The sequence below is a fragment of the Mixophyes fleayi genome, chromosome 8, assembly GCF_038048845.1.
Source record: "Mixophyes fleayi isolate aMixFle1 chromosome 8, aMixFle1.hap1, whole genome shotgun sequence".
NCBI classification, from domain to species: Eukaryota; Metazoa; Chordata; class Amphibia; order Anura; family Limnodynastidae; genus Mixophyes; species Mixophyes fleayi.
Window position 1 is genome coordinate 22585218 of NC_134409.1, and position 26827 is coordinate 22612044.

Below are 26827 nucleotides of genomic sequence, written 5' to 3' on the forward strand. Positions count from 1 at the left end.
TAGCCAGTTAGTGGGTTGGGATGCTCGCAGAGCTAGACCAGCCTGTAGCCAGTTAGTGGGTTGGGATGCTCGCAGAGCTAGACCAGCCTGTAGCCAGTTAGTGCTTTGGGATGCTCGCAGAGATAGACCAACCTGAAGCCAGTTAGTGCGTTGGGATGCTCGCAGAGCTAGAGCAACCCGTAGAAAGTTAGTGCCTTAGGGTGTTCATATGGACAAAACAGTGCAAAAGGTTACCAAGCCAGCGGCTATGGAAATATCAACAAAATATATAGTTCCTAAATGCTCTTAACATTATTAAAGCTGTAAATTTGTAACAAAATGGCATGTTTGTGTTGCATTTTTTTTTACATTTTTTTTTTTTTTTTAATACCCCTCTTCTCCGCTTACTTGTGTATAGGGGGACTCTCTAATTAAGAACGAGTTTAAGTTTGAAAGGGAAATGTCTTCCAGCTGAGAAACTGCCTCTATCCCACAGAGAGATTTTGCAAAGGGAAGACTGTTAGGACATCCTAGATAAACTACTCTGCGACTCGTTAAAGAGGGACAAACCTTGCTGTTTGCTATACTGCTATGTGCCTTTTGTGCTGTATAGTAAATTAAACAAATTAACGGAAAGACGGATAGAGCGTTTTATACACTGACCTCTATTATGCATACGTCATCTCAGCTTACATAAGTAATGGGAGAAATACAAACAATATAGTTCAGCAGTTTCTAGGAGGAAGTTTGAAAGCTTCTGACATTTTGGCCACCAAACATGATCCCCACACAAACTCCAACATAAAGGAGATACAGGAGGATACATGATCCAGAGTCCCCTCCGTTTTCCCTGCCCTCTGTCACTTCTAATATCTTTATTGCCCACAGTTTGGATGCAGTATCTCATATAATTTCCATTTTCAATCATTGGTATTTAAACATTTCCTGGTATTGTCTAACATACTACGCACAATATTTTTTCTTACCTACATACGTATGAGTTCTCCTCTTCTGCAGCATTAGCTGAAGTTATATATTCTCTTGCTGTCTGAATTAAGATTTATTGATCTTCTGTTTTTCTAATGTGAATTCAAACGGCTTGCTTCTCTAGTATCTGGGTTTATAAAATGATCCTCTCAGCAGGTAAGAAAGCATTGCCATCATTCAGAGGATGCTAATTCATTCATTGATTTAAAGGGACGCTCACAACCTAAATACAGCTTGTGCTTTATAAATGTGTTTAACGGCCAAAGGTGCATAGCAAAGCCCTTAGTTTTATATTTCATTGATGGTCATAAAGAATATGTTTCTTCTGCTGATCATATGTGCAGATTTCACATTGGAAATTATGCCCTGGTCTTTTGAAAGCCTTTCAAACATCTGGTCAATGTAAACTACCTTTTGCAATTAAGTTGGAGATATTTTGATATAAATGGATGGTAAGATGCTTATTATGGGATTTACCATTTTTTTCTGATGGTGTTTTTTTTTTTCCTTCTCTCTGACACATAATGCCCTTACCTCCTCCCAGAGCCCTCTTGCCGATCCTAATCATGTGTGGTGACCCTCAATCCACAATACATTTTAGAGGCATTGGGTGTATGGACTTGCGTTCGGACTGATATAAGGGCAAGCATAGAGGGGGCAGACACAACCCTCTAATGCTGGAGAGGCACGTACTATATTGCAGACAATATTGAACCATTGGCCCGATGAGTGCAGCATGTGTGATGATGAGCTTGCGGAAAATGGATGTTTGACACTAGATCATCATCATCATCATTTATATAGCGCCACTAATTCCGCAGTGCTGTACAGAGAACTCGCACACATCAGTCCCTGCCCCATTTTAGCTTACAGTCTAAATTCCCTAACATACACACACACAGCAATAGAGAGGGAGACTAGGGCCAATTTGATAGGAGCCAATTAACCTACTAGTATGTTTTTGTAGTGTGGGAGCACCCGGAGTAAACCCATGCAAACACGGGGAGAACATACAAACTCCACACAGATAAGGCCATGGTCGGGAATTGAACTCATGACCTCAGTGCTGTGAGGCAGAAATGCTAACCACTAAGCCACCATGCTGCCCAGTGTGGCATATGTTTCTATTTCCTCTATCCCGGGGAACGTACTGTGTGTTACATCAGTGTGTTAGTAAGCATGTCTGCTTAACTGAAACATGGTCCGTCCTCCGTATGACATGGTGTCTGAGAGACACCCTGCTGCATGGCCAGAATGGAAGGATTTGGTGGTTTTCATCTGGCTGGGGAAGGACTGGTTGTTATTTGTTATTGAAAAAAGCCCAGTCCCATCTGTAAATCGTTCACATTTGCTGAAGAAAGCCACAAAAATGTTTATGTACATTCAGTGAACAGGTTGGTGTAGTTAATAATGGGCGGCACAATGGGTGTCTCGCAGTGCTACTGCCTTGTGTGTGACTGCGACCGAGGCGCTATCTGTGTGCAGATTGTATGTTCTTCCTGTGTTCACATGGGTTTCCTTCTTGAGCTCCAGACACTCAAAACACCCACCTGTCTTCTGACAAAAAATAAAACGGACTTTATCCTGGGCTTGTGGGATTAAGGATTTACATTGTCCGCAAAAAAAAATAAAAAATGAGTCAGGAACTAATGTAAATAATTCAATATTCTCTGGAAAGCATGGCATATTTTGGTAGCACTATATAAAGAAACAAGAATAAATAGATTTCTTAGAGAAGTCTTTCTGAGAGAAGATTGGGAACAGAGAGTGAAGTGGAAGGAACACATCCAAAGGTACTAAAGCTAAAGTAGCTACTTCTCAAAAAGCAGATCATCTGGTTTCTACTGCCAAGCCAGACCAAAGAACCTAGATAAAGCATATTCCCCGTCTTAATAACAGTTGAAAATAAAGGATAGCCATTTTTAGCACACATGCTCCCAAGACCCAACCACACATTCCTGAGGGCCGTGGAGGTAAATTAAACTGCATTGGAAATTCCTAGCTGAAGCAATATAGAAAGGACAATCTGACGTTTACAGTGTGTGGCAAGACTGTGTACTTTGCTAAGCCATTGTGTTACTGACAAGAAGAGCCTGACGCAAAGAGGTGATGAAATTGACAAGGTGTTTTGGAAATCAAGGACTCTTTAAAATGTGAGCCTTAAGCTGGGTACACACTGAAGAATTTTTCTGACCGACTTGTTATCTCAAACGATTATACCTACGACTGAAAGTCCGATCAGTCTGACGATCCATGCGTACACACTGACACGATTTACCTTCAGATCTGTGCTCTTCATCTGGTCCTCTAGTCCGGAGAATGACATCACAATATTCATTCATTGTCACACTGATTAAAACCGCCTTGTTATAACTATCCGCATGTCCTAACGAATTTCCTTAGCTTCTGTGACTCTGAAACGAAATATTCTGTATCAGAACAAACAAATGAATTATTCCTTCTACAGCACTCTCTACATTTATTCACTCTGACACTCAGTGCTAACATCGGCTAAAAAGAGCCTGGCTCTGTAAACTCTATGGAGATCGTCAGTATGAGTGCATACATACGACATGATCATTAGGCCTTGGAGGAGTATTATTCCTGAGTCATTGTAGAAACCTAGAAGCTTTGTGTTCCAGAACCCCTAATAAATCACAAATTGAGGAGGAGTGTCTGGCAAGTGTAGGGACTTGAACAAAAAAGAGCGAAAAAATAACTGGATCTTAAAGGTGCACTGTGTAGTGTTGGGTCTCTTATTTGAAATGCACATGTACCAAGTAATTGGAATAAAAAATAACCCAATATTACACAGTGCACCTTTAAGATTCAGTTCTTTTTTTTTTCTCTTTTTTTTGTTTACCTCTGACTATTTAATTACTGGATGGTAGCACCTCAATAAAAGAGTGATCGCAACATATACCTAGAAATGTTGAGAACATGATACCGATAAAATGTATAAAGAGATGTGTAGTTGGTGTGTGTAACTAGTGCGACAACATCCTCTTTTTTCTGAATCCGAGTGTAGGGACTTGTGAAGCTTCTATTGATACTTAGGTGGGTTACGTTCTTTAAAGTTGCTCACTGGCAATTCTGATTAAAAGTTAAAGATTTGGATCAAATCTCTTTCGATATGTTAAGGTCTACTGATGGCTTATGTGGATCAACCCAATACTTGATCCCATGCCTTGAAAGAAACTGGTCATTGTGAATGCTTTAACCAGAAGTTCTGTCCAAAACATAAATAAACGTCAATAAATAATGATCCAAGTGTTAGGAGACAGGGAGGCCGCGGGCACCGCTGCTACTCACTGCCCCTCTCCCTGGCGTCCCGGCCGTCTCCATGATGACCAGGACATCTCTTCCGGGTTCTCTGCCTGACCGTTGCCAGGGCAACAGCCGGACGCTGAAAGTAATTGTTGTCGCACCCCGGCATCAGAGCAGCCGGGTGCATGCGGGCTGATTAAGCAGCTAATTAATTCATTAACTGGTGTCTGGGGATGATTCAGGGAAAAGCCCTGTTTGGTTACCATTAGTATTTAAGGCAGTGAGGGCTTATAGCGTAGATTTTATCTGCTGCTGTCCTGCCCCTGTGCTGTTACTGTGGATACTCTACCCGTTTTTCTATTGGACCTACTGTTGTGACCCTCTGCCTGTACCTTGGACCTTGCCTGTTGCCTGTGACCCTGACCCTTTGGTCTGAATCTTGGACTCCGCTGTTTGCCTGTGCCCCCTGACCTCGGTTAATGTCTGACCATCTGCTACCATCTACTCGGCCTCCTCTGGCCTGCCGCTGCGGTGTTGTATAACGAACTTGCACTACGCTAGGAGTTAAGTCCTGAGGTCATCCGAGTACCTGTGAGCATATAAAGCTCTACGGGAAAGGCGGCTGCTATAGGTGAACAGCCTAACACCAAGCTGTTATCAAACAGACTTGTCAGCTGTAAAAAGCTGCATTTACAGAAGATGGAATAAAATTGCACCAAAATTGCAAAGAGTTGACAAGAAAATATGATGCAGGTCATTCACACCTGAGTGAACATAGTAATATTGTTGATTTAGATTGTTGTCCAACAATACATGCAAGATGAAATCCTGTGTTTGCTCCAAGAAGGATTTAGTGTAATAGAGGAAATGTAGAGGGTTAAGAAAATTGTCTTTTAGGGATTCTCAATGTTTCACAGGACAAACAAAATCCACCAAACAGCTGATAATTACTACACGTTTACCGAGTAGGCCTTTAAAAGTGATTGGCTGCTGATTTGTTTGAATTGAATGGTGCACACTATGTAGTCTCAGTCAACTACAGCTCAAGATATTTAGACATTCTTTTTTTGCACGATATCACGTTGTGACTGGATCACTTATAAATAACTTATGATATAAACATATTTAAAGGAAATAGAGCAGAAAGCTTATTTATATAATTGCAAATGTACTTATTTGTGATGGTGTGTATTTTGGTAAAGGAAATATCTTTATTTCTGAGAAATTTGTTTTTTGTTTTAACTTTGCTAGAGGAAATGCATTATTTCTGAGGTATATATCTGATACAATAAGCCTTTGTTGAGGAACTCTTTTGTGCATCTTGGTGTAGGGAAATGACTTGTTTGGGGTATTGTAACTTTCTTTGGGAATGTTCAAGTAGAGGAAATGTGTATTCAGCAACTGGTTGAAGAGGGGGACCCATGTTAATATCATGTTAGATATTTTGATGTGTGAGGTTCCAGCACCTGAAGGCACAGGAAGGTTTAATTAGACTTGCTGTTAGATTTCCTGTGTCTAAAACAATGCAGAGAATCACAGCAAGTTTTAGGATATCACAGAGAAGTGTAAATATTGTTACCTTTGCATTGCATGTAAATCCATGTTTGGGTAGACACATTGCATCCTGATTCTAAAAATAGCTCGGACCTCAAGGGGCTGGCTTACCTGCTGAGGCTGTGTCCAAAAACTGTATAAAAAACACTGTTTTGTATTGAAAATTGTTCTTCTTGTTCCATCTGACCTGCTCCCTGGTACCTTCAATCAGGGTGAGCAAATAAACATCACTTGCTTCAAAGACCTGCTTGGAAACTTGTCTATGTACTGGATGCCTGTAAGGAGTCCAGTGGTGGCAGCATTTGTAAGCCCCCTCCTACTGCGGTTAGTGGGCGCATTTGGGATAACAAAAGAGAACGGTGGCAAGTAAGCCCAGCTGGTTCCCAGAAACAACAGACAGGGTGGCATAGGTCAATCCTGTTACACACGTGAAGCAGCGTTATCAAACTGTTGAAGGATATATTTTGCTAGTTGTGGTATTCCTGAGGAGCTTGTAACAGACAACGGACTGCAATTTAGTGCATCAGAGTCTAAATAGCCTCACATAGAAAACGAACTTCGGGCCTGAGTCATTAAGGAAAGTAAGGCAAGAGAAGGAGTAAATGTTCTCTGAGACAAACCATGTTACAATGCAAAGGGGTGCAAATTAGTTTATTATTTTGCACATAAGATAAATACTGTCTGTTTTTTCATCTAGCACATAAATGCTTGATGGCTTTATTTTTACACTGAAATTTACAATTGATCTAGGACATGCCCTACCCCAACTATAAATCTGCCATCACATTTTAAATTTACCTCCCCCTCCAATGCAACATGGTTTTGCCCAGGTGTAAAGTCACTCCCTTTTTATGCTTTGCTCTCCTTAATGATTCAGGCCCTTCATCTTTGTTACAGGTAGTTCTCACTCCCTCAGGAATGTGCTGTACAGACAGCTATGAAGGTCCTGAAAAACCAGCACATTTTGTCCTGCTCGTTTGTACTACAGGTAGACACCAGTTGTGGCTACAGCTCTTTATGGAGTATGACGACATATCTGTGATATTACATTGCCTCATAGTCCCTTCATAACCATTCTGGAGGCACTCGGCGGGAAATTGAATCCCCCCTATGTGTTCATATGCCTGCAGGTTAGAATATATTCTCCCTGTATCCCACAGTTATTCAGTACCTATTTAGAGAAGACCTTGAAGGACATAGGGGAGGTAAAGAATGTTTTTTGTCTGTGTGCAGATGATACAATGATTTGTAATAGCGTTAATACCACAGACATTGTAAAATGATTTAGAGAATATAGAGAAATGTGCTAAATTCAAAAGTGAGGAATGTACTAAAGTCAAAAAGTAAAATAAAATGTGAGAGGAGAATACAGAATGGTGATGTATTGTCTTCCCTACAGTGGAGAGGGACCTTAAAGTTATAGTCAGATAACATGAAGGGAAGAAAGCAGTGTACAGAATTGTATAGGAAGAGGTAATAGTGGCACTTTATAAAGCACTGTTAGTACTGTATAATGTTCTGCAGGCTATATCTCCAAAAAGGGAAAAAATGTCAGAGGACGCCTAAAAATGGTCAATGGACTATATAACAAAACTCATTGGGAAAGACTGGGCAAGTACAGCATGGAGGATAGACTGGACAGAGGTGATCTGATGGAAACCTTCAAACATATCACAAGTATTAAGAGTTCAAAAGTATCTTTAAAAGTAAGAGCATTTTAGAACACTTTGAAATTGGAGTGAGGAAAACTGAAAGGTAACGTAAGAGTAACACCCCTAGTGACAGGGCTGGGTATGACGCCCATGGTGGATGTGATTGGAGAGTTCCGCATTGGAGCGAGAAGAGTTGAGGAGTCTGGTACAGGTAGCAGAATGGGAGATAATGAATGAGAGATAAAATGGAGTTCTATGTCAAGATAAGATGAGAGAGTGATGCTGTGAAAGAGTGGAACGAGGGAAGATCACAAGATCTAGATGGATATCTAGAGAGAGAGAGAGAGAGCACGAGAGATTAAAACAGAGGATGAAGGCAGTGCAAGTGTATGCTGAGTAAAGCTGATCACCTGATTTATAGTTGGGCACAAGTTAGAGTGAGTCTGCATCAGAGGACACAGGAGTGCACCACTATAAAGGTCATATCGGCACATAGGAAAATCCATGCTGCAATCAAGTGTGTTCTGCAAGTGGAGTCATTGGAAACTAGGAACAGTAATTTAAAGCTGCAGTGCAGGAGTGAGACGGTCCCCAATGTGAGCGAGTGTTGTCACTAGAGTCACCCACTAAGCCTGATATTATTGTGTTGCATTACTACAAAGTGATTTGTGCTATTAAGCCTAACTGCAAGCACAGTGCATTATTCTGCCGTGTGATAAGATATGAAGACGAGACTGTGTATATATAGAGAGACTGTAAATAAATCTGTTCTGTTTTCTGACATAGATAACCTGGTGCCCATTATTTTCATCAGTGGTAATTGTGCTTTATATCACCTGCTGCCTCTGCATTACATCTGTTCTATTATCAAACCTGCATGTGCAGGGATCCCTGATGCCAACTCTGAATCACAGGATCCTGGGGTGGGAGAGACTGAGCTATAGTTGGGTGGTTGACCTAAGGGTAATACCAAGGAGCGGGGAAGATGGCACTGTACGCCAACAGAGGAGAGGAGCCTGTGGCTTCTCCCCTGAGCGATACCAGTCAGCTGCATGCCATGGTTGTGTAACACCGTGGCTGATCCCAGCTGGCTGCTTTATAAATGGAGGAGCAAACTTATAGATACAGCGATGCCTATATCCTGCAAATGGACTTCAACCCTATTAAAACGGTAAAGGAGGAGGGTCACCTGAATGCTTGGGGGGGGGGGGGGCATATATTGTTCTATGTAGAGGGGATGGTACATGGAGGACGGGTGTATAGATTAGATGTTGGTGAAATGAAATTATTCAGTGGCAGGAGAGGGAGAAATAAATATATGGGGTGGGGGTGTGTGTATAGTTATATGTAGAGAGATTGGCATGTGGCGGACAGGTGTATAGATGAGATGCTGATATAATAGGTATAATTCTGTATAAATAACTGATGGTGATTCAGTGGCGGGAGGAAGGTGAGATAAATATATGGGGTGGGGGTGTGTGTATAGTTATATGTAGAGAGATTGGCATGTGGCGGACAGGTGTATAGATGAGATGCTGGTATAATAGGTATCATTCTGAGTAATTAGTGGCGCTATATAAATAGCTGATGGTGATTCAGTGGCGGGAGGGGGGGGGGGGTGTGTATATATATATATATATATATATATATATATATATATATATATAGAGAGAGAATGGTACGTGGTGGAAAGATGTATAGATGAGATGCTGGTATGATATATGATGCTCAGTGAAGGGAGGAGGTGATGTGAATATAGGGGTATTGCTCTATATAGAGAGACTGGACGGGCTAGCATGTCCATCACTTGTCCTCTTCCTATCCAAATAACTACTCTGTTTTAATCCCTAGCCCCTCCCTTCCTGCACTCCTGTCTGCTCCCTAATGTATTATCTGCTGTCCCCATTCCCATGTGTAAACCCCTTCTGTCCTGCTTGTGAGCAGGGTCTCTGTCTGTATGTATTACCCAGTATTGTTTTATTACTGTGTTCCAAATTGTAAAGTGCTACAGAATATGCTGGTGCTATAGAAATAAATGATGATGAGGTGTTGATCTCTTATGTCCTGCTGAATGCTTTTCATCCAGGTGTTTCCTACTAATCAGATACTTATAATATATATCTATATCACTATACATTTCTTAATATAGGAATTTTTGGTATCACCCATCCCTTCCATGCACCCAAGCAAATAGGGAAAAGCTCTTAATACATAAATGGTGATCGATCTATGGTGTAGTCTTCCAGCTGTTGTGGTGGGGAGTAATACAAAAAATAATAATTCAAGAATGCAATGGACCAACATTATGCTTGTACAGCTTACATATTTTTATATTAAAAAAAGAAAAATCAAATGTACAAAAATGGGCATTCTAGATGTTTTTTAAGTTCTATTCTGCAGTAACATTGTGATGTGTGTGTGTGTGTTTGTATGGCTAGTTTGTATCCCTTCCTAAATAAAGGTAATGATTCACAAATTGTTTTCATCTGATTAGCACTGAAACCACTTTGTACAGATGCTCATTAAAGTTTGAGCATGTGTATTTGTGACTCGTCACAGAGTATGCACTTTAATTCTATTTTCATGTCATGAGGGACCTTGATTGTGCTTTTCATAATAAACAGTATGTGTTGCTGCACAGAGCCTTTGAAGAAAGGAAGCAGGCTAACACAAGGCTTACAATCACTTTACACAATTTTATGGCGTATAAAACCGCACAATCTACATTTACTGTGAGTGGGAGATTCTCTCTGCTGCAGGATTTAAAGGTCCTTAATTTCGGGCCACTATGGCTACATATGTCTGAGGTTACATTGTGATTAACAGATTCTTTTTATTTTTTCCTTCCTGCTAACAGCCAGAGATGCAGATGAGCGGGAAAAGTGGATTAATGCATTAGAAGAAACAATCTTGCGTCACACTTTGCAAATACAGGTAAGGATTTTTCTTTTTTCGCCTTTCTTTAAAATTGTATTTGGAGATGTTCAATGAATCTAAAAAAACTGCCAAAAAGTGAGTGTGTTTGGCTGCGTATTTGCAGATGTTTTCATTCCATTGTGGTTACTTTTCAGACGCAGCTTCAAATTTGATTTCTTTTCCTACATAGTTTTCATACATGTAGCTTAATGTTCTCAGTCTCCTCCCTGTATAAATGTCAGACTGCCCACTTTTGTGACATCCTCAAAGCGGATTCCGGGGGCCAGGCTTTATTCCATATAGCCCTCCCACTTTGGTGACCTTATACATGTGGGTGGGGCTTATACTTTGAATGTAGACTGATACACTGACAAAATCTAAATGCATCTACTAGTCATATGTAAATTGCCCCTTGAGTGTTGGTGTTCTCTTTCCTAACAGATGTTGGGGTCATTGCCTTTTACTCACAAAAGAATCAGCATGTCCTCTATACCCAGTGGACTGAACCAATATTCATAGGATCCATTCAGTGGGAGCTAGTGACATCATGAGGGATGACTAATATCCAAGATGTTATCATTTCCTAGATCAATAGGCTGCATTGTCATGAATGTTTGTTCAGCCCACAAAATAGCTTATTTCATTGTGTGTATGTGACAGGTGATCTTTAACATGAATATTGTCCATCTCCGTGTTTGTGTACATCTGTATACTATAATGAATATGTTGATCTAAATAATGCCCTGCACATTCAGAAAATATGTGGTAACTGGTATTAAAGGGGTTGTAATTTAAAAACAACAAACAGTATACTAGTGATACGATAAATTTATAATCTTTTCTTTATAATTAGTGTATTTTTAGATGTGTAGTTTAAAGCTGAAATGCTCTAAAAAAAAAAATTGATGTTTTTTGTTAAGCAATACTTTTTTTTTTTTTACCTTTTTCTTCAAGTTGTTTAATGTTTTGCTGCTGCCATAATAACCAAACTAATATGATTTAGTGAGCATAGAGGCCCCTCTTGTCAGCATGCTTGTTCCCCGCACAATCATCATCCTCTGATAACTCAGATCAGGTGACCCTTTCCTCAGGAATGAGCTTGAGTGCTGGTAAGCCGATGCATTCTTGCTGAGGCTATTTCTTGCAGTGGCAGCCATACCAGTCTCCCGCACAGACAGATTTTGCATAGGGTGGGCTGAGTTTCATAGGAGAAATTACTATCAACTTTATATTTAACCGATACAAAACTTGCTGTTATAAATCAAAACAAAATGAGCATTTGAGATGGCAGCTTTATTATTGTATATTGGTTCACGTAAATCCTCTAATAAACTGGTAAGCACATCTTCTGTTTATTCATGTTTGTGTTTGGAAGTTGCTGATCAGTTTTCCTGAGAGGTTCAGTTTAAAGAGAATATTCACCAATTGCTCTTTGGTCATGTTGTTGTTGGGAGAAGATCAGGATGTGTCAAGGAGAAGTGCGCTCCTAGACACGTAACGGCTCATAGAAAACTGCAGCATTTTAATAACTATACAATGTAGATGTAAGTAAGTGGCCCAAGGTACCGCATCACTGTTCCACCACTGCACTGGCAGAATATTTTCATTTACTGAAATCTTTTATTGATTCTAGGGATGTTGTGTAAAGTGAAAATAGATTTGTGGTTTGGAGTAATGTGAAGTCAACCCCCCCATACTGTACAGCAATATGACCGTACAAAATCCTGCCTGGAAAATGTTTGTGAATTAGAATATGAGAAAAAGTAGTATGAAGCTAGGAAAATGGGAATATACATTCGGAAATGAGGGACTGAGTGGAAAAAAAGAAACTATAAATAGAAATTTGACTGTAATAAATAGTGCCCAGCAAGATGTAATCTACTTGGTATTAATAATCTAGATGCTGTATTGGCCAGTGTATTCTACTGTAAGGACGTAATACGAAGGTGGTACCGCTGATCAAGATGCCAGTAACAATGCTTAGCAATGTGTAATATTACACCAGTAAGATAGAAACGTGGTAATGCCCAGCAAATATAATATGCCCTGAACATTGCACCAGCAGTAGGTAATATTAGTAGTATGATGGTGATGGAATATGCCAGTGATATTGCCCAGTAAGATGTAATGTACAGTATAAATGCCCAGTAGTGTTAGTGTGCAGTTAGATGTAAATGTAATGTGCCAATAATATTGCCCATTGGAATATTATAGATATACCATTGATAACGTCTAGCAGAATGTTACATGCTAGTAGTAATGTATAGCAAAGTGTAGTAAGCTGGTGATAATGCCCAGCGATACTTGCCATCCTATCGTCACTGCCGTGCTGGCTCCTCTTCAGTCTGCGGTGGAGACCAATATAATGTATCACATGACTTTACAGTAAGTTTCTAATTGGCCATCGCTGCGGCCAGTTAGACTCGCAGCAATAGGTTGTACCGAATTAGCAAGAGAGTAAACACTCAGCATATTGACGTGATTGAGGATCTTGTATAGCATTTTTACGTCTTTCTACAGGATCTTCTTTGTTATTAAAAGTGACTTTATAATGTTACCCATCTCCATCTGTAAGTTCTCAGGTGCATGTGAGCCGTCCACCAGATGTGGCTGAAAAGCCAACCTTTGCTTGAATCATGCCTTTAAGTCTCTCATTGTACTCTTCAATGAGTGAATCAAAAACACATATAAACTTCATTGTATCCCAATTTTATTATGTATATTCTTTTCCTTTGCCTACTCAAGTCAAATGCTTCCCTCAAACATTTTCCTAACCAGTGCAGATTTAATAAAATTGATTTGTTTTTCTGGAATAACTGAATTTCCCCCACACATATTATTATATATGGATTTGTTTTGTAAAGAAATAATCAGTTAATTCTCTTTTGTTATCAAGTCACATGAGAAGACTGTATTTCTGCATCATTTCTTTCTTTCTTCGAGAAAAACTTGATCTCGTTTCATAAATGTCATATTTTTTATCGCCTGTGTTTATTAAGTACATATCCACGCTCCTTCTGGATTGGCATTAGTGTGGGATTACTCACTTTAATTCACGAAAGTATAGTCCATGTCTTAATGGATACTTTGTTTGTCCTTTGTGTAAAAAGTGGGCGCTTACCTATTTTACCTTGAAAACATGTTTTTTAAACATATTATAAAATAATCTTTTTCTTTATAATTTTGTTGCTCCTTCTGTCGGTTTTCAGAGAGTTAGTTTCTCCAGGATTCTGGCATTCATGGGTGTCAATTTCTTAAAGGACAGGGAGCAATTTATTACAGCTCTTGCCGATCCCTGACTGCTGAATAGTGGTTGGATTTTTTTTATTTGAAGGCTGTTCTCAGATCCCTTAGAAGTAAATAAACATAGCCTTAGTCATGCAGAGAGTCTGTTGTTTTTCACCTTGGATGTCACTTGGGTCATTAGTGAAGGACAAGAACTATTTGTACTCTATTAACCATTTTGCTGTAATCTCCTGACTTGTAATTGGAGGAAGATATTGCCTGATAGTTCTTCTTTGTATTCCATTTTCTATAATGTTACATTCCCCCTTTCCTCTTCCACCTCTGTATGCTAATGAGTGCAAGGTCTAAGTGGTTTAGGTAATACCACAACAAACCTTTTGTAGAGTGCACATTAATTACGAAGTTGTCTTTTTTGTGCATTTTTCCCAAAACTGAATTACAAAGCTTCTGTTTTCTTAAGAAAGCACAGGAAAAAAAAAACACCTTTTTTAATTTTTTTGCTAAATAAAGAATGTTTATTGTGTAGTGATTCCTGCATGGTTAGAATAGATAGAATATTCCTCCTGGCGTTGTTTCCTTTTGAGAAGTGTTCTTTCATAGTTAATATTTCCCTGCCTGGGGTGATGGGAGGATGACACCTCCTAGATTCTTGGCATTCTATTTATACCATCATTCCTGTGTGTGTGTTGTGCCTGCTTCCTGCTTAGTCAACTCTTGTGTGTGATACGTGAGCACGGCTTCATTTACTGTACCTTCCATCAGCTGGCGCAAGATACAGGTGTATGACCTTATATTTAGGTAATGCGAATTCTTTCCTGGTCTTTTGTTTGCGATTGTTACATAGATACTATATAATCGGCAATAAAATTTCAGAACTTAAATTATTTTATATGCTGTAAACTGTCTAGCGCAGAAATAGTACGTAGTTTTGAAACGATGGATTAAAAGTAATCAATCTAAAGTCATTGTAGGTCATACCCACTGAAGTTAATTTAATTTTACTGGTGGCTTTAATGCCAGTGAAATGCAGGTAAACAGAAATTACATTCGTAACCTTGTTTCTAGTGTCCCCCATACCACTGTTACTTGCATGATGGTTGTGTTATGGTTATCAGAACATATCTTGCTCCATATCCACATGTACTTACTACAGCCTACGAGGAGCACTAGTAGTAAGCGCATGTCACACGTTTACAGACGTTTTATGAGCGTGAGAAAAGAATGCTAACGCCCTATACCAAAGGCTTCCTGACCTAACACAGGTCTTATCTAGCTTTTCTTTTATATATCCTATAACAGATTTTAGGGAGGCATTTTATGTTCCACTAAAAATCTGTTTCCTATCAGACGAGAGGGCTTTCTGCTTTAATGCCATAGTGTAAATAGCCTTCCTCGTTTCTGTTCCCCAAGTCCGATGTCTTGGGGTCATCCTTGATTCCTCCCTCTCATTCAAGCCTCACATTCTGTCCCTCTCAAAATCCTGCTACTTCCACCTTCGGAATACATCTAAGATACGTCCGTTTCTCACCACGGAAGCTACGAAAACCCTTCACTCGCTTGTTATCTCTCACCTTGACTACTGTAACCTCCTTCTCTCTGGCCTACCTGATTCTCATCTTGACCCTCTTAAGTCTATCCTCAATGCTGCTGCCCGCCTCATTTTTCTCTCCCGTTGCTCTGTCTCTGCAGTCTCCCTCCAACAGTCACTACATTGGCTCCCCATACCCTACAGAATTAAATTTAAACTCCTCACCCTCACCTTTAAAACTTAGTCAATCTTCCCCTCCCTACATCTCCAATCTCATCTCTACCTACACTCCTACCCGCCCCCTGCGCTCTGCTTGTGACCACCGCCTCACAACTTCAGTGATCACCTCCTCTCACTCCCGTCTCCAGGACTTTGCCCGGGCTGCTCCCCTGCTGTGGAACGATCTTCCACGTTTCATCAAGTTAGCATCTACTCTCAAAGGCTTCAAGCGTGCCCTTAAGACTCATTTCTTTATTCAAGTCTATCAGTCCTCCTCCTAACTTCCTTGTTCTGGCTCTCTCCCCTAGTTAGTACCACCCTATTTGTGTCTCCCCCTTCTCTTTTAAGATGTAAACTCTCAGGAGCGGGGCCCTCTTTCCATGTGCGTTGCTTCTACTATTCCATCACCCTCTGTACCTCTTGGCCCTCTTCCCTAGCCCTGTTTTACCTGTCCTCTTAAGCTTTGGCCTTCTTCACGCTGATTTCTACCATCCCTTTCACTATGTGTCCCAGATATCTGATTTGCTTTACCCTGTCACCTGTGTTTGTATACATTTTTGTATCATGTTGTATCTTTGTTCTGTTTTCTGTATACGTAATGTACGGCACTGCGGACCGTTTGTGGCGCCTTATAAGTCAATAATAATAATAATAACACACAGATTTTCATGGTTATCTCCATAGTAAACATAAAATATTATTTATTACATTTTAGATGGAAATAAGCCGTGGCAAAGCCATCTCATAAAATTTTAACTGGTCTTCATTGATGAGCATACTTATCACATGACCATAATCACACAGAGGGAAGGGTTGAAGTTTGGATATTTTTACAGTTCATGGAGGTGTCTTTTGTCCTACGTTCTGCTCACCTCTACAACCCATTAGTGAGTCATCATCTCTCAGTATTTCATCTATCGAAGGGCTAGAAAACCGATGGTCCTAGATGGTCCTAGATGTATGTTCTTCACTGTACTGAGTGGAGCCTAAAATGATCATGAACCTGGATGATTGATTCGTACGTTAAATATGTTCTATACACAATGATTGACAAGTGAATGGCTGCTAGCATACAATAATTCTTTGTACTGTGTTTTTTGTTTTGTTTGTTTCAATCAATCAGGTTTGTAGAGTCCATCTTTTTTGTTTACATTGGAGATCATTGATGCCTTCCTCAAGAACAATGTGTGTCATGTTTACTATATAGAGAATATATCCAGATAGTGAGTATAGAATAGGAGCCATTGGTTGGAAAAAAATAGATCCTTGATTTCATAAAAATCTTAATTTTCAAGTTATGTTAAGCTAATTACTCTTTTATTAGATTGTAATCTACCATTTAATACCTTTATATTGTAAGAAGAGGCAGCAGGGATTGTTGGAGCAGTTCATAATGTAGTACAGAGAAAAGTCTTAGAATATGCTTATAAAATATGTACTTGTATTGCTGAGTGATAAAGGCATTTAGCCACTGACATTGTTTTGATGGGAGTCAGAGATAGTGGTGCGGCTGCAGGTCTCAAGATTGTAATGTAATTGTCAGTCTCTTGCTGTCCAGTTCTATACCAAGTAGGGCGCAAGTGGATATTATAAGCGTGAACCTTACAGCACATTCATATTTGACAAATTGAGCCTACTTTTACAGATTAAATACATTTATAAGCAAACATTTCTTTCTTTATCCATCTAATCTGGTGCGTGATCATAATTAGGGAAGTGGATGTTATCCCTATGCACATATCGGGAACAATAAGTACTGCTGAATTTTGGGGATCCCTTTATTATAGGTTTCAAATATAAATTTCATGTAGCCAGCACCTACTTCAGCAGATTCCTTAATAAATCCATACAGCGTGATGCATATTACTTTTTTCGGGCCTGCATATGGTTTCCTTGCAAAGCGCTGCAATGTCTCGTAGCGGCAGCATAGACTGTCTCCACCCCTTCCTCCTCAATATCTTGTTCTGTATACAAAGTATGTGTTTGCGGATCTTAATACACATTTGCGTCTATCGCCCCTGCCCAGGTCGCCATCATCATCAGCTATTTATATAGCGCCACTAATTTTGCAGTGCTGTATAGAGAACTCATTCACATCAGTCCCTGCCCCATTGGAGCTTACAGTCTAAATTTCTTAACATACACACAGACTAAGGTCCATTTGATAGCAGTAAATTAACCTACTACTGTGTTTTTGGAGTGTGGAGGAAACCGGAGCACCCGGAGGAATCCCACGCAAACACGGGGAGAACATACAAACTCCACACAGATACGGCCATGGTCAGGAATTGAACCCATGACCCCAGTGCTGAGAGGCACTCCCAGTGTTTCCTCCCACACTTCAAAAACATACTAGTAGGTTAATTGGCTGCTTTCAAATTGACCCGTGTCTGTGTCTGTGTCTGTGTCTGTGTCTGTGTCTGTGTCTGTGTCTGTGTCTGTGTCTGTGTCTGTGTCTGTGTCTGTGTGTTAGGGAATTTAGACTGTAAGCTCCAATGGGGCAGAGACTGATGTGAGTGAGTTCTCTGTACAGCGCTGTGGAATTAATACCGCTAGATAAACAGCTGATGATGATGAGTAATGGTATGGGGACTCTCACAGAGTGCAGCAAAATACACGGCAGGATGGACAAGGGAGTCGGGCAGTAGACAGACATAAGACAATGGGTAGAGAGGACCCTGCCCGTGAGAGCTTACATTCTAGAGGATGGGACATGCTAAGTATTTCTAAGTCATAGAGTGCCGGGGTCATGGCCACAATCATAGATTATGAAGGGATTATGATTGTCTGTCATTTTTAGCTTTTAAACCTTTAAGCCTTTCAAATTGATCTTTACTGTTACCTACATAATTAAATAAGACAAAGTCAATAACAAAAAGGAAGGAGAACAGAGAACAATGATTCACCCTAATACAATGTCTCCAGTGCTTTACGCAGGTCTGCTAGGTACAGTGGGGTTAACATGTCTGACATTATAACTGATAGCAGCAATGGACTGATTACTAAACCGAGCATGGTGTGAATCAGATCTGGCATGTTCCCCTGTGTATTAGTAACCCATACACGGTGTCATGTGACCTAAGAAGCCAATAAGCACACATCTTTTTGATATGTAAACTCCACTCCGCCAATAGCCTGGCAGTATGAGCTGAGCAGCTGCTGGTCAGGGGAAGCAGAGGAAGTAGCTGGATGCTTTCAGTTTGTAAGTGAACAGCAAGCATGTCGTTTATGAGGATTTTCTTGTTGTGTTTGCCCAGGGCTGTGTGATCACAATGGCTGTGGAAGGCTGCAGCAGCGTAAGTTATGGCAGCTGTTATCCTCTCATTGTTATGTCAGTAAAGAGCATGAAAAATGGAGCCTGGTTAGTTTCCCTGTCTGACCTGATTGTGATACGTTTTCTGGAAACAGGTTAGATGAGGACACGAGAAGCAGGATCCAGCACTTAGTGTATGGTATTTAAAATATACAGTGTGTGTGGTGGGGAGGGGATGTTATTCACATGGACATACGCTTCCTTCTCTATTCTGCAATGTGTTAAAGGGCTATCAGTGGAGAAATCGTTGTACTCCCGTTGCAGGGAGTAACAGTGTTACAATGGATTTCACCTCTCACTTAGTCACTGTAAGTTTTTTGTTTGTTTTTTGTCTCCTTCCAGAAGACTACATTTTTGTTGTTGTTTTTCTTTCTGTGGCTCTGTTGTTTACTTATAATAGTTCAATATAAACATGTTTTCCATGTATGCCTTTGTGGTGGTATACATGTTTTTTTACCTCCCATGATTCCTATCTGAAAATATTATTGTTGTTCATAAACTTGTTCCTAGTGCATCAACAGATGCGTTCTCATGAATGTTCAACCCAAACATGGCTGCGTCCACTGTGTGTACATTACGGGAATACTTCAGAATTTTGTACTCTGGACTTCAAGGCAGGCTGAATATGTCTTATCTACTTGCTGAACTAGTAATACTGAGTCATAATAAGGAACTATAGGTGCAGGGGAAATGGTACACATGAGTAACTGAGAACAAGCTATACAGATCGTTGGGTATTCCTATGTTTTCATTGTTTGTTTGTGGTCAGTGACGCGTAGCTGATGACTGTGTTCCAGCTATGAATTCTCTGCATGAGGATCTTGTATAATCTCTCTCTCTGCAGTCATGGGATTGAGAAATGGGAAGTGAGTCTTTATTAATCCGTTGCTGACATATTGACTGATCTAGCTGTGTGTACTGGTTTTATTTACTGCTCAGTACTTGTGTTTTAAATGAAGAATGCTGTAAAAGAGAATTCACCAAGACTCTGATCTGCTAAGTTAAACAAATGAAACAAACCCCCCCCCCCCCCCCCAAAAAAAAAATATTTTTTAAAGAGAAATCCCATCTTGTGTCATTGCATTCATATCTGACCCATTGTGTCATTCATCCAAGCCAGCTAAAAGCATTACAGAATCAGTATATTGGTTTGATATTATATAGGAGCAATTAGTTCTTAATTATTTATTCATTGTCCGTATGACTTTTGGCAGAAATGTTTTATTAAAAACACTATTTAGATAATTACTTGTACTCAGTTGTCTGCAAGCACAAGTTTTATATTGGCGTATAGTAGTATATAGTGTAGTAGTATTGGAGGACACATGTCTTTAGCGGAGTAGAAATCCCATTCTGTCGTCAGAACCAGTGTGTGTGTTTCTGTGGATTTACAGAATGTGTTTGTCTGCTTAAGTAAACCATGGGATGTAAGCTCTGCAATGGCCTGTTTAGCAAAACAGGATATGGAAAAGTATACAGACTCCTGTTGTTGTGTTTTAAAGTGCAGTGATTGCAGTACATTATGAAGCTATATTAAAGCAGCAATCCCACATATTTTTTTTCTTTAAATAGCGAGTTTAGTACCTTTTTTTTAAGTATGAACCTGATGGTCATTGTTATTAGCTGGTCTCGTACAGATCATTATTTCCTTTTCGGTAACTCTTTGCAGGCCAAACAGGGTCACAGCTCTCAGCATGTTATGTGATGGCAGAGGAGGATGAAGGAGTGGGAGGATGTCACAGCAGACACAAAACACATTGTCTAGCTGCCAGACACAGTCTGTCTATTACACAGATCGGGCTCACAGCTTTCAGCATGTCATGTGATGGCAGATGGAGAGAAGGAGGGGGAGGATGTTCAGAGGGGTGTACCACAGTCTCTTTGCTCACTACGTGTTGATGAGCCCTGTGACTGTGGTTGCCATGGTAGTCATAACATAAAAAACCAAAACATTTATTTTTTTCATGTGATTGCAGCTTTAATCTGGAAAACCTGTGCCAAACTAAGGCAGCAGGAATATAATGGGCAAAATGACCATCATTTATAAAAAACTGTCCCCCAAAAACACCTGACCTTGCAGTGGAAAGCACCAGATCTCATTTTTGCATTATCATGTCTGGTACTTTTTGTAGATTTAGTGTTGAGTTCCCACCAGCAAGCGCCCCACTTCTCGGGGTAAGTAATGGGAGTTTATAAATGTAACTTAGAGCTGTTTATGCTTGTGTGAGACATGCGCTGTTACAGATGAGGGATATTAACCTGACAAGATCTACGCAGACCACACACGTGGAGGAGGGTGAGCATAGACAATGCAAAGAGAGGCAAATAAATGTATATGTCTACTGCTGAAGCAGAGAAGAGGAAACTGGCAGGTCAAACTGTACTTTACCTTAATTACAACTTATTCATGTTGTTATTTTTAATGTGCATAATAATAGGATTTGGATATTTATAGGAATTAGTTGTGGCTTTAGTTTCCCTATAAAATTCTGTATCCTAAGAATAGTAACTGTTGACCTTGATTCCGTGGCAGTAAGCTGCTGTGGACCGCTGTACACAATGTTCTTGCTGGAGTTACTAAGTTGCAAATTATTACAATAAAATATTTGAACGGCTGCAATAAATGGGAGCAGAGCAGTACCAAAATCCTGATTTTTAAGGGGAAGACGGACTTTGTGTTGCAGCATGCCTTCTGTTTCCAAGTACTTGGCATAATGACCATAACAATGACTATTTACTGAGGGGATTTCCAAAAGAATTCCAAACTAGAGATCAAGGAGAAACCTTCAATACTGTATTTTTAAGTGGTCATTTTATTTTCAGTTTCGATGCATTGTGAGCGTCACATCATGTTGTTTATTTTTATTTGCTTCTCACTGAAACTGACCCCTAATTAGATGCTTCCTTAACAGACTTGGGGGTATATTTACTAAACTGCAGGTTTGAAAAAAAAATAATGATGTTGCCTATAGCAACCAATCAGATTCTAGCTGTCATTTATTTAATCCATTCTACAAAATGACAGCTAGAATCTGATTGGTTGCTATAGGCACCAGCTCCACTTTTTTAAACCCGCAGTTTTAGTAAATATACCCCTTGGTCTTTTACGGTGTGCCTACTGCACAAACCCAGCCGTGTATTGTTTAGGATTATACAGTGATTTCAAATGGCTTCTATCATTGGATAAATACTGGCCAATGGGTATTTATTCTTAATAATCAGTTATGATTTTCTGGCTGCGCACAGCACATCCAGATATTCAGGTTTATAATAAATATTGATTTGATGTTTTACATTATGGTGTCTGAGTCATGCAGGGAGATGCATAGCCGCAAGCTAGAGAACAGCACTATAAGCACTAGGATGCTGAAGAGATAATGGTTTATCTCAGGTCAGTGTAAGGAAAATATATAGCACTATAGCATAAGCTAAAATGTATAACCGTGTGAAGTTATTGCCGGCTTGCCAAGGCCACAGCTAACATCCATTACTGTCCTTGTCCTGCTGCTTGCTTAATTATTATTCTCTGCTTTGTCTGTCTTGTGTGGTTGTTTTTGTTGCTTCATAGCTTATAGTTAGGACAGTTCAATAATGCCATTGATAGTAAATAATTATTTCTTAAACTACTGTCCTTCTAGTTCTTGTAATCATCTCCATTTCCACCATTATTTCAGGCATACAGTTTACAGTATCAAATATCCATACTTTTCTTCCCTGTGTCTCCGTACACTACTCTATAATCTCTGTACATCTTTCCCATATCCTCCTTTACTCTTACCACCATTGTCTTAAGCGTGTTATAGGCTGTTGCTGTGTTGCTCTACCCGTCGGTCATCCTTAGAGTTTCAGTTCTCAGTATTTCTGTATCTCATTCGTATGTCCGGCATCCAAGCTTTGTTTCCCCTGAAGATGGTTATGTAATAGTGTAATGATCTACGCTGTCTAGAAAATTTTTAGTATTTTGTCAATTAACTGCAGTTTGAAAAAAACAAAATTGTTCCAATATTGCAGCAGGTAATCTGTAAGATCTCCAGTGAAGATGGAAGAGGTTTGACTGCTCAGACAATTTGTGGCCAAGTTGGACACCAATACCGTTACTGCCCAGCATTATATCCTAACAGGACTTGCTGTAGTGGTTCATTGGCTGAATAAATCCTTAGGACACTGAAGCCAATGTGTATTAATAATTACTGCTTGCCCTTAACTTGAGCCTTACTTAGAAAAGCATTGCATCCATACATCTCAACAGAAACTTTTCCAGACTCCATAAAAGATGGCGCTGACTTCTAGATTTGACTGAATTGTACATTTTGTCCACCTATGATTTAGCCAGTTGCAGATTTGTGCTTTGGATTTGTACATTTGGCCTTTACACACTAATGGTCTCACTATAAGTACATATGAGGGTAAATATGAAGGTGCAGATGTGAGATATGCTAGACAGGCCCTGCTCGTGAAAGCTAACAGTTTAGAGGGTGGGGGAATGCTGAGAATAGGAGTTAGTGGGTGTTGGAGTGAGATTGGAAATGTAGCTGATGGTACATTGGAAGGGGATAGTATAGTGCATGGGTAAAATAGGCTATATAATGAAGCAATAGGATTTAAGAGAGCGCTTGAAAGATGGTGGAGAGTCTGATCAATCAGAGTAGAGTTCCATAAGTGAGCAGCAACACTGGAGAAACCTTGGAGGTGGGAGATGTTGGTGGTTATCAGAGAGGAGATAGGTGCAAGTGAGAGGCAGATCTAGAGACCGTGTCCATCTTGGACATGTTGAGATTTAGGTATTGGGACATCCAAGTGGAGATGGCATAGAGGCAGTTGGACACATGGGATAAAAGAGGAGAGAAATTAGGGGAGGACTAGTAGATTTGGATGTTCTCTGCGTAGAGGTAGCAGTAGAGGCCTAAGGCACTTACTAGTTCACCCGGAGAAGAGGTACATAGAGAGAAAATTAAAGGGAAGAGAACAGAGCCTTAATACACAAGGACAGATTGAGGAGGGGAGGATGTGCCAGAAGTAGACACTGAGGTAGGAGGTGAACCAGAAGAGAACCGTTTAAAAGGCCAAAGGTGAGGGAAAGGTGAGGAGGAGAAGAGGGTGGTCAACTGTACCAAAAGCACAGTGGTGTCTAGGAGGATAAATAAGGGAAAGTGACCTAGCTCATTGATCATTTTTGTTTGAAGGTAGGCTCTGTAGATTATAGAGGACTGAAGCCGATTGCTGATGGTCAAGAAGAGAAAGTGAGTTAAATGGTACACAAGCCATTCAAGTAGCTTAGAACACAAATGAGAAAAATGGGTTGAGAGGGTTTCTTGTGGATCAGCGAGATGAGCGCATGTTTGAAGACTGAAGGGAAAGTGCTGGTGAAGTGGGACGGGTTTAAGGTGTAAGCTAGGCCCAGGGAAGCATTCAGTTGATCAGGGTTGAGGGGGACAAGATATGGTTAAAGACCTTGTCCTCTCTAACAAAAGAGAAATAACTGAGTGGGAAATGAGATGGGTGTGGGTTACTGGATCTGCTGAAGATTTCTTGATGGTGTTAATCTTGCTTTTGAAATGGATGGCAAAGTTGTGATCATTAAGGGAAGAAATGAGGGGCTGACAAACAGAGCTGAAGGTGGTAAAGAGGTGTTGGTGGTTGGGTGACTTGGTAGATATTAGGAGCTTAAAATAGGTTTGAGAAAGAGGTCCGTGTAGTAAGAACTTGTATGTCCTATATGACCTATTACTTATTGTTTTTTCATAGCCAGATACTGGTATTGATGCACATAATGTCATATTGAACTAGAATGTTATTTTGCTATTTATCTTTTATAAGTACACTAACATTTGTTGTGTACAGAAGTTGTGCTGCATATTTATTAGTAAGAGAACCCAATTTACCTTGAGTCTTCCAGATGGGAGCAGTAACAACAGCTCCCTTCACTATGTAGTGAACAATAGGATAGTGAAAGGAGGGTGATGAGTCTGCAAACATTACCTATAAAACTGTCAGACCTTTGTCCATAACTCACTGTCAGGCTCCACTGCTCCTCACAACTTGCGGGGTTTCATTAATATTTGCTTTTCCCCATGCTCATGGTGCCATATATACTTTGTTTTTCTAGAAGGGTATATATAACCGGACATGCAAGGCTGACATATGTTTGACAACCATTGGCAGACACCGGACATCATGGACTGTTCTTCGTTCTGTGCCACAGGTAAAACTCAGTCCTGTTGGGATTGAAAGATGCTATTAATTAGGTCATGTGAGGTTGCATTGCATTTGCACCATGTAAACAACAGTTGCGTCCCATACAGGATATATTACCACATATAGATATATGTTCTAACATGGACATATCGCCTCCTCTGGTTCTTCTCCCTTTCAGTAGTACAAGAATGTTGTCTCTGGAGGCAACCACTCAGTGCATTACAGTAAGTAACAGGCACCACGACTAGATAGGGTCCCATAATACAGAGAGCAAACCGTAAGTCATCTCTGCACCAGAGGATCTCCAGGGCACTGGGCCCTCCACATACACCATATACACTTTGTTACTCTGTGAGTTCTGGCATGGCTTGTAAGTGAGGCTGGAACACATGGAAGCTTTCTGGATGCAGTGGTCCTATAAAGATGGGATTAAATGCTATAGGCTGCCAGCATTTCTGTACTGCCACCCATAGAATTGTTGTATAAAAACAAACATAAATGCAGAATATTACTTGCCTAGCATTTGGTGATCCACCTGTGTTGAGTCTACCCTAGGCAGCCTCGTTACATACAAGCAGCATTTTGTGCGTCAACAGATCACACTGCCAAGGACCTCCTCTGGCTGCTGCAGATTTCAAGAGACCCATTGGGTCGTTTGTATTGCCGGACCACAAGTATATAGAAGTAGGTAGCAGTACTCTGCATTATAACTAATGGATTTCCATATAAAAGTATTTGCATGTAGTGCTGATTAACAGAAGCACTTTATCTGTTAATGTTTCTTCCGTTACCATTTGTTCATCAGTCCATTCTAATTAATGGAGACCTCACAGCTCACATATTGTACCTCTTCCTCACAAGCCAAGCCGCTTTGTGACATTAAATCCCTGAATGGATGGATTTCAGTAAGCGTGCATCATTTGCAAGCCATAAAGGGAGCAGCGTGGCTTTAGGAAAACTATAATTTACCGTTTGTTAGATAAGAGGCAGAGACAGATGCATTTCATGTATTGTTTAATAGAGTCCGTTCATGTGGCTGCAACTATAAGAATATTCTCTCCAGCTTTTATGTAAAGCGTGGCCTTTCCTTTTCCTCCCGAAATAAAAAGCAATTATTTGAACTGATTCAATTTACGCAATCTATTAACTGATCCATGCTACATATCCATTCATTCATTACTTATTCCACTCTTCAGTTTAATCTAAAAATAAAAATGTGCATCTGTAAACTCTACGAGTCACACAGCTTAACTAACATTTTTTCTTTTATTCCAGTGTTAAATGTACAAACTGTTCTTCATACACTCTAACAATCTACATGATGGGAAGGTCATAGTCTAAATTATAAAGCTTTTAAAAGCTAAAATTTATATTACTGGCATAAACATCAGAGTCGCTACATCTGGGATTAGACAAAACATTTATTATCCAACTCATTTTTTTCCAGTTTTTGGCAACAGGAGCTTTTTTCTTTCATATCTTTTAATATTACTGGGATTAATGTAGCAATACCATGTCAATTGATGTACTTGTTTGGTTACTTGCAGTGCCACTTATTTCTTGCCTATGTATTTTTCAGGTCCTAGGTGTTTTAGGACTGCTACCTGACCCTTTAATAATTGCCTCTACGGGCTCTTTCCTACTTGCTAGAGAATTATGCCTGTGTCACGTTTACATGTACCCTGTGGTTGATGCATGTAAAATGCAGAGGACAGAACTAGCTTTTGCACATGTTCATTTATTTATTCTTTTCCAACTAGAAAATTGCAGAAACCCCAACAGTGAACCATTCCATTATATGGAAAAGTAGTTTCCCTGTCATACCGCTTAAGAGTGTTTCATCTATAAAACTCTGCAGAAAGGAGCTCTGAGACCAGGGCTTAAATGTATTAAACGGCGATTTCTGCAAATTGCCGATATCCGGCGACTTGACAGACAAATTTAAAACGGCAATGTCTTGAAGGGCATGCT

At 40.0% G+C, this 26827-nt stretch overlaps 1 protein-coding gene across 7 annotated transcripts in view; it reads left to right on the plus strand.

Annotated features, from left to right (window-relative positions):
- Positions 1 to 26827, plus strand: part of OSBPL9 (oxysterol binding protein like 9) — a 95929-nt gene that overhangs the window by 23339 nt on the left and 45763 nt on the right. For 3 of the 7 annotated variants that reach the window (XM_075182075.1, XM_075182073.1, XM_075182074.1), the window contains one exon: positions 10297 to 10373. In XM_075182075.1, coding sequence (XP_075038176.1) covers positions 10297 to 10373 — 77 coding nt within the window. The other 4 variants (XM_075182071.1, XM_075182072.1, XM_075182079.1 and 1 more) reach the window with 3 other exon arrangements.